Source organism: Corvus brachyrhynchos, unplaced genomic scaffold (genome assembly GCF_000691975.1).
Source record: "Corvus brachyrhynchos isolate BGI_N302 unplaced genomic scaffold, ASM69197v1 scaffold164, whole genome shotgun sequence".
NCBI classification, from domain to species: domain Eukaryota; kingdom Metazoa; phylum Chordata; class Aves; order Passeriformes; family Corvidae; genus Corvus; species Corvus brachyrhynchos.
The window spans coordinates 1,064,141-1,073,162 of record NW_008237426.1 but is presented as its reverse complement, the minus strand read 5'-3'; the positions used below and the strand labels follow the sequence as shown (position 1 = coordinate 1,073,162).

Below are 9,022 nucleotides of genomic sequence, written 5' to 3'. Positions count from 1 at the left end.
CCCGCCGGTGAGCAGGGCCGGCCGGGTAACCGCGGAGCAGCCGTGGCCCCGCTCCCTCCCCGCCCCACAGTAGCAGCAGGGAGGGAGGCTGGGATGGCAGAGTTTGTTTATTTTCCTTTGTATTTCCACAGTGTCTGTGGGGACGGTGTCCAGCCAGCCAGGTAATTCACGTGCGAACGCCTGAACCCGGAGGAGAGGAAGAGCAGCAGGTTCTCCCACAGCACAGGGCTGTAACACTGTCTTTAGGCTTGCCAGCAGCCAGCGGGACGGAGGACGCCACAGACCGCGGTTCCTTTGGGGTGGAGTGCCCACATCCTTGGCGTATTCCTCTGGGAAACACGGAGTGAAAACCGACCGCCTCTGTGCTTGCACCTCCCCAGCCCACCTTGCTGCAGCGTTCACGTGTTTCAACGCACGGACGGAGAATTCCCAGCGGGAATGGCAGGGACGGACACGGGCAAGGCCGCTCCCACGCAGCCCTGCGCCATCCCACCCCTCCAGCAGCGCCAGGAAAAGCACCGGGAAAGCGCCTGCACTCCCTCACGTCTGATTTCCAGGGCAAATAAAGGGAAAAGCAGGCACAGAGGGACAAAAACGCATCCCTGGAACGTCGGTAGGAGCGGTGAGGGAGCCGAAGTGACTCCACTGCCAGCTGGAAAGAGCATCCCGTGTTGCAGCCCTGCCTGGGATCTGCCTTTTTTTTTTATTTGATCCCTTCACAGCTTCCGTATCCCGTGGAAGCTGGCAGAGGGGCAGGAGGCTCGGAGAACACTTGCCTGGCGAAAAATACCACAGAAGGAATTCCTATACAGGAGTAAATTTAATAAAACCACCACCAATTGTTTACTTTAACATAGCTCTTGTTACAGAAATCATAAAAATGGACTCAGTAGCTAAACTCATTAGTTCTTTCCCCTTTTAATTGAAAAATACTCCACTGATTTCAGCTTCTAGTGCACTAGATGGAGTGTTAAATAGTTGCCAGGACAGGACGCCCAGTGATTGAGCCCAAAACAAACACAAAGACAATTCCATCAGCTTTCCTTTTCAATGTTACGACTCGTTATAATGAAGTGAAAATTAAAACAGCAAGAAAGGGTCCATTTGACAGATGAAAGGGGGAGGGAGAGAAGATCCACAGCCGAAATCTCGCCGGAAGTCTTTGGAGAAGTGGTGCAGAACACCCCTCCTTGTCCTGCCTCGGGATCCAACACAAACCTCTAAACACACACACAGACACACACACAGACACACACACGCCTCCTCTGGGATCAGAGCACGTGTCCTGCGTGCACGGCTGGGAACAGAGAGCTGCATTTGGGCAGGTAAAGATCTGGGGCCGAAAATAAACCGAGAAAAAGGCAAGGCATCCTGAACCAGAGCACCAGGAGCTGCGAGGGGCCGCGTCCGGCGCCAGCAATGGATACACACACACACAAACACACACCCACACACACCTGGGGGAGGCCCTGGACAGAAAGGAACTGCAGGAAGAGGAGAAACCCAACTGCTCTGGAAAAAGCTTTCCAAAAAGAAAAAAAAATAATAAAATATATATATTCAACTACACCAGCACACGCTTCCCCCTCCCCAGCCCAGGGAAAAAAACCAAAACCAAACAAAAGAATCGAACTGAAAGAAAATGCACAGCAAATAGACATAATCTTGAAGATTTTTAAAGAATAAATATTTTTTTGTAATTAAACATTATGCAAACACGTGCCACGCTTGCTCTTTGTCCATGCATATGCGCTATATACAACTTTGAAAAATACTGTGTTGTCCTCTTTTTGTTTTAAAAGTCATATACAAAGGTTGGGTTTTTTTTTTCCTTGCTGTGTACCCCCCTCCTTCCCTCCCCAAAAATCCTCTTTACAACGAACCAATCCACATTCATCCGTGTACTTGGGTGGCAGAGAGGAGGAGGGGGGCAGGAGAGCCACCCCCCTTACCAAAGTCCATCAAAATGGCTGGTTTGGACATGAAAAGCAGTGTCAAGAAACTGGTTTAAGTTTCATCTGTACTACACACAGGAAAAGAAAGAGAGAAAAGAAAAAGGAGTCGGCTTGGAGGATGAAGCTACGTTACAAGTTAAAGTTGGAGGGTTTTTTAGTGCGTCTGTCACACTCTTGGCCGCCTAGAATACTGTTGTACAATGGTTTATCTACCTTTTTTTTTTATTACAATATAATTTACTTAATTTTTCTGTTAACAAAACAGAATCCCGGTACTACAGACCAGCAGTGTAAGAGGCGGAGCAGCGCCCTGGGTGGGTTTTATTGGAATTGCATGAGCACTCTAGGATGGGAAAGGGTTCAGAGTTCATTGCTGCGGGGCCGGGCTCAGTCCTCGATGTACTCCCACAGGTCCTTCTCGTAGCCTTCATGCACGTGCTGCAACAAAACCCTCCGCCGGCTCTCGCAGTATCTGCAGGGGACAGGGACAGCATGGAAAAGGCACGTCAGGAATCACACAGCATCCCTGGCACCGAGTTATCCAAACCTACTGCACGCCTCACTTCCCAAAGAGGAGATCCCCCGAGACGGGAGTTTGTATTTACAGCCCGTTAACAGCACTAATTAAGACTTTGGTTGCTCCAGTCGCTCAGCTCTAGGTCCCTGGCTGGAAAACCAGTGTGCAAATTGGGAGTTCTTCAGCAAAAGTATCCCCAGAGCCCCTACAGCTGAGAAACCTTCAGGAGTAACTGGAAGAGAAGGAAGGAGCAGCTGTGGTTTGAAAAAGCCTGAGCACAGGTTGGTGGTGACACATGGAATGGGATGAGTTCTCCTCAAACGTGGCCTGGTGCCTGTTCTGAGCCCCATCAGGACAACAAAAATCCATGAGTTAGCTGGGAAAAACTAGCTGGAAGTGTTCAAGGCCAGGTGGGAGGGAGCCACCTGGTCTAGTGGAAAGTGTCCCTGCCCATGGCAGGAGGTAGAATAAGATTTACTTTAAGATCCCTTCCAACCCAAACCAGTCCCTGATGAAAACCTCAGGAGTACTGAGAGTTCTGCTTCCCAGGGGAGACGGAAGCAGTCCAAAGGGTTACTGGCCTGGATGGAGAGCAGGTTTCACCTCACATCCCAACACGTGGCTCTCAGAGGGACACTACACCCTTGGAGTATTTCCACCTATGCTGACTGAAAACTGCTGCACATAAAACTGATCCCGGAGTCCAGGATCACTGATCCTGAGGAAAAGGGGTATCACAGAACACAGCAAAGGATGCCATGGTCATTTCGGGTGTGTCAGAAGACAAAAAGCACAGAAACATTTAAAGAATTCAGGTTCCAAGAGCAAAGTCTAAACAAGCATCTGAGAGGCTCTGGCTGCTGGGAAGCCAGCTTGCTCAGCAGTGGTCAGACATCCCTCAGGAGGAATCTCCCAGCGGGAAGCCATCCCTGACCACAACACACACTAACACCTGGCAGGAATTCCTCACCTACCGCTCAGGACCTGATCAGAGTGACTGATTTATCCCCCAGAGCAGCTGTGGCTCCCCTCACTGCTGGCAGCTGGTGTGAGACAAACCCCCATACACAGAGTCCCATTGATTTTCAGGAGCATGTGATGGCAAACACGTGGTCTCTGCTCTCCCAACTTTAGTTATTTTTCTGCTGGGGGAGAGGGGGGGTTAATCCTGTTTTCTAGAAATGTCTTTGCAAGCAAAGAGATCCAAACAGCTGAAACCAAACCAGCCTGGAGGGCAGCTCCTGCAGCTTCCCAGAGCTCTTTAAACCCACCTCGGTGACATCCTGCTCCCAGTCTTGCATCAAAGGGCACCGTGCAGGACATGATTGAGACATGACTGAACTGGTTAATTAGGGACCTGCACGGGCTTGACAGATGGAATTCTCTCTTCCCAGAAATGTGAAGGCAGGTTTGGGATACTGTTTCCAAGCAATTCAAGCTATATTAGCTTTTAATTTCATCCCTAGAAAAGCATCCAGGTTCAGAGGACTGAAGTAAACAAGCAGCTTCATCTGAAATACCAAATTAATGGTGGCCTTAAAGGGTAAATGATAAAATGTCTTCAAAAAGAAGGTCAGGAAGTCTTGTCCAGCTCCAGCTGTGCTGCCAAAGTTGGGCAGGATGAGCCACAGGCACACCAGAGCTTAACAGCTCCTGCCACGTCCATTGAGTCCTACAGCTCACCCTACTTCAGATATTTTCTTCCCCCTAAGCCAGGCATAACAAATTCAGTGATTTTGGCAAAATGCCTCAGAAATGCAAGCCCTAATCCTGTGACTCATCCGCATTTTCAGCTTTGTACTTTTCCACTGTGCAGAAATTATTCCCCTGGGACTGAACAAAGCACTGGCATCTGTGTCACCTGGACCCCAGTCCCCTGCTCCCCTTCCCAGCTGGGCAGGCTGCTCTCTCCCTCTTCCTTAGGGACAGCTTTTCTACACCCACGTTTTGCACAAATGGACCCAGCAGACAATTAAAAGAGCCAATTGCTCTCTGCTGGCAGCTCATCCTAGGCCAGAGCTGGCAGCTTGGAACAACAAAGTCACTCCTTGTTCTTTGGCCCTCGCTCTGCAGATTCCATCCTGGTGCTGGCCATTCCCACATGCTCCTTCTGTGCAGGAACAGAAGTGTACTGAGAGCCATTGCTTCTGGACACAGGATTTTTTCCATTCCGGGGCTGGATCTTCCAGCTCCTGCTCTGCAAAGCAGATGGGAGGCAGAGCTGGGAGCCTCTGCCCGCAGGCTGTCACCTCCCCCGAGAGCTGGTCCCAGCAGGGAGACAAAACCCCACTGCCAGCATCTGCGTGAGGGCTTCTCCAGGAGGATCCGGGGCTGGCACGGGACAGCGCTGCTGCTCTCGGATATCCAGGGACTGGCTGATCACAATGGGTGGCACAAAGCCAAGAGCAAACAGCTTCCCAGGGATGTGGCTCTGGGGAAACCGTATCTTGGCAAGTGCTCAGGTCACTACCTGACACAGGGAATGGCAACACTCGGGCAGCTTGGAGAGAAAGGAGTATTCCAACACAAACCTGTACTTATCCTGTACTTTCTGCTTTATGTCTTGCAGCGAATCTTGGGATATATCTCGCTCCAGGTACCCAGAAAGCACCTCTGTAGCATTCTCCAAGTCTGCTTGGTTATTCTGTAAAGACAAAAGAAAAAAAGTGTTTGAGATGGGGTAAAGGAAAGGGGGAGATTTTTATTTCAGCATAATTGGAATCAGTACCAAAATACAACAGGAGGATTAGATATCACAGAATCCCAGACTGATTTTGGGTGGGAAGGGACATAAAAACTCATCCAGTTCCACACCCTGCCACGGGCCACCTTCCACTAGACCAGGTTGCTCAAAGCCCCATCCAACATGGCCTTGAACACTTCCAGGGATCCAGGGGCAGCCACAGCTTTGTGATTCTGTGACTCCTCCAGCAGCCGATCCTACACAATGCCCAGGGAGCCTCTAACTTTTGCATGACAGAATATCAAACCAGACTAACTTGGGTAAAAGTGGGGACAAGAGGCCTCCAAGCATTAAATCTTATTTCCTCAGCTTTGCAATCTGAATTCCTGACAACCCCATTTTCTCCTACCTCAAAGATAATGGACTGATTATTCTTTTTGAGGTAGAAGGCAAAGACGTAAGTGTACATGAGTGTGGCACGACACTGGCAGAGGACGTCGACTGCTTTCTTCAGGAACTGCACCTCGATCCACGACATGTTGTGCTGCTGCATCTCCTCCATCTTCTGCTTCACCTGAGCGTAGAGCTTGTGCTCGAAGCGCAGGCTCTGCATGTGGTTCATGTAGCGGTTGCAGTAGAACAGGTACCTCTGCAGGGCTGCTCGGGATCGCTGTGTTAATTCCCATTAGGGAGAAAGAGAACAAATTGTTATAACAAAGTAATGGCTGCAAGAGAAGTAAACCCTTCACAAGGCTCTTCCTGACCCAGAGAACGAGCTTCCTTTCCAAAGGAGCCTCCTCTCCTGTCACATTGGGCAGACGGCTCAGTGTGGCCCCGCCAACCCTGGGAAGTGCCCCGGGCACTTCCCAGCACAGCTCTGACATCCTCACTCCCAACCTTGGAAGCAATTACAATCACACTGCTCAAGCCTCATCACTTTTGTATTTCAGCTTCTCGACTCAAGGTACAGCATTCAAATGCTCCCAGTGTCATGACAAAAGTGAAAAGATGATGTTTTGGTGGTGGTGGTGGGTTTTTTTTGCTAATGAGGAATTCTAGTTACTGTGCTTGTGCTAAGAGGGCAATCTCAGGTTGATTATAGAGCAGGGGAAAAGCACCATGTGCTAAATAGTGCAAGACTACCAAGATGACTCAATACACAGTCATTAATCTTACTTTCTTCACACTGACAGACCAGCTGTAAAAAAAATAACACCACGGGCATGGTTCAACTCGTGTACTGTGGATGTACAAAGGTAGCACGTACCAGGCAAAGCCATCCCTATCTTAAAAGTCAAAAGACTTAACTGTCCCTTGGATTTGTGCCCAAATCCGTGAATTCCTTTAGAGCGGATGTGTAGGTTTACAGAAAGCACACCACAGGGCTGGTGATCTCCCTCATCACCAAAGGTTATGGACTCACCTCCTGTGCATCCCTTGCTGCCTTTGCATCATCCTCATTGTAGCGATTACAGTTGTACCTGTAACAGGGACACCGATTCCACAGATTTCAGTCCAAATCCGTGCCGTTTGCACCACGACCTCCTCGCCTTCCAGCAAGGCACGCTCCCGAACTCACCAGGCAGATCCGTGGGGCTCCCAGGGGCCCAGACACACCCAGCAGAACTCCGCCTTGCAGTTCTGGTTCCGACAGACCATGTGGTTGCAGCCCCCGTCCTTCTGAGAGCACCGTTAGCAGGGCAAGCACGGAACCCCAAAAGCCTGGGGAACTTGGAAGGGTTCCCATGGCAGTCAGACAGAGCACATCAAGTGAAATACATGATTTAATTCTTCCCTTTGGACATCGAGATCCTCTTCAGAGTCAGGCCTTAAAATACTTCCAAACCCGGAGCAGTTAGATAGAAAAAATTTAAGGAGTAACACATTTTATCTATGCTGCTCTCACAGAGGGACACTGGGTGAGTCACTTCATGACCTTCCCCAAAATCCCAGCAGAGGGGTGGTCTGTAAGAGCCTGGGAAGCATCTGGCTTTCCTCACCACCAAGTGTCTGGTCCACTCTGGGACTGAGACCGAGCCGGAATCACGCTGTTACCAATCCGAGACACCTGCAGCTGTAACACGCCATCCAGAAAGGAGCTGAAAACATGCAGCAAGACTCTAGTGTGCTTCAAAGAAGCTGCTGTCAGCTAAAAAGACACTTCTCTTCCTGAGATGTTTCCACGTTTCCCATCAGGTCCCTTTTTTCCCTTCATGTGACACCTCACTGAAGACTTTTCCATAAAAGCTCACACGGGGTTTCCCTTTCAGGAGTAAGGCTTTTGACAAATATGAGTATCTCAAAGGGCAGCTCTGCACAGGGAAATAACTGGGGAATAGAACACCAATATCATGGTCTCCATGAACTTAGAAATCAACAAATCAACAAAGCAAGTACAGAGAAAAAAACTGCATAAATGAAACCAAAGCCATTTTTAGGCTGAATCAGCTCCTCATCCAACTCATCCCATAACCACACCAGCCTTCATGGAGTTTCTGCACAAACCAGTTTTTATATACAAGACAATTACAAACATATCCAAGCCAGTGATACACGCACCTGTACAATCAGCTGCAGCTTTTGGGTCAGAAGCGTGTGAAATCCCCTCCCTAGTCTGGAGCATGTCTTTGCTAACCAAAGCAAGCAGTTCCTACCCTGGCATTCAAATAAACTCTCAGCAAAGGAAGAAACCAACATGCACAATCCCTCCATAACTGCTACTTGTACACAGGACACATCCAACAGGTTCTTGTACACCCACTCTGAGTGTCCCAACTACTACTGCATTTTATATGAGTTTACCAGTTTGTATTGTCAGGGACAGGAGAATTTGCACATCAAACCAATGGGATCAAGCAGCAACCAAGCACAGAAGAGGAATTTTCCAGACCTGCCTTCTTCCCAGTCACCTGTGTTTGTCCTTCAAACTCAGTAACTGTACTACAAACAGAGTAAGTGAAGCACAGTGGTTCCTGTGCTGGTCCCCTCAGGGGCACAACACCAAGATGTCCCCTAGGACTGTCCACAGGATGGATACTCAGCCAGGGAAGCTTGTTCCCAGTTAGTCTGTGCAGTTCTGTGAACTTTGGAGTCAAAAATGGTCTCTCCTTCGAGCAGAGCACTCAGTGCAGCATCTATTTCCCTCTTCCAGGCAGCCCTCCTCCCTCTTCCAAACCTGCACCAAGTCAAGACTCAAATTTAGCTTTATGCCAGCAATGTCCTTCCCAACTGTGCAGATCCCTGCTCAGTCTGCTCATCAGCCAGGGTGCCTGTAAGTACAGACAATGGCCCTGTCCCTGTCACACCACGGTGACCACAGGGCACACAGCCAGAGTGGTTTCTCAGAGGAGGTTGTGGAGCTGTGCAGTTCTTCCAGACACATCTCCTGCCATCAGGTGCCAACATCACCCATGGGAGATGCAGCCGATCCACGCCGCTGCGCTGATCCCTCCTGCTGAGCAAAATCCTACAGCTGCAAGAGAGGGAGAACAGTTCCCAGGTGACCTGCCAAGCTGGAGAGGTGCCACGGGCACATCCCACCACAGGGATGTGGGGCCATCTCACCCCCAGCGAGACTCCATCAGGAGGATGGAAATTCTGCCCTCCTGTCTTTGCGGTGGGACCAAGCTCTCCAGTGTGTCCACAGTGCTCAGGGCTTCAAGCTCTGGGATGCAAACTAGGACAAGAAGACCCTTCCAGTGCCTGAAGGGGCTCCAGGAGAGCTGAAGAGGAACTTGGGACAAGGGGGAATGGCTTCCCAGTGCCAGAGGGCAGGGTTAGATGGGATATTGGGAAGGAATTGTTCCCTGGGAGGGTGGGCAGGCCCTGGCACAGGGTGCCCAGAGCAGCTGTGGCTGCCGCCGCGTG

At 50.1% G+C, this 9,022-nt stretch overlaps 1 protein-coding gene across 1 annotated transcript in view; it reads right to left on the bottom strand.

Moving 5' to 3' along the window:
• Positions 1 to 801: 801 nt before the first annotated feature.
• ARIH1 (ariadne RBR E3 ubiquitin protein ligase 1) overlaps positions 802 to 9,022 on the bottom strand; it is a 28,809-nt gene continuing 20,588 nt past the window's right edge. Inside the window, exons 11-15 of the mRNA XM_008631284.2 lie at positions 6,735 to 6,835; positions 6,579 to 6,636; positions 5,565 to 5,825; positions 5,004 to 5,116; positions 802 to 2,427 (exon numbers count right to left, since the gene is read on the bottom strand). Coding sequence (XP_008629506.1) covers positions 2,343 to 2,427; positions 5,004 to 5,116; positions 5,565 to 5,825; positions 6,579 to 6,636; positions 6,735 to 6,835 — 618 coding nt within the window. The 3' untranslated portion in view covers positions 802 to 2,342. The remainder of the gene's footprint in view (positions 2,428 to 5,003; positions 5,117 to 5,564; positions 5,826 to 6,578; positions 6,637 to 6,734; positions 6,836 to 9,022) is intronic.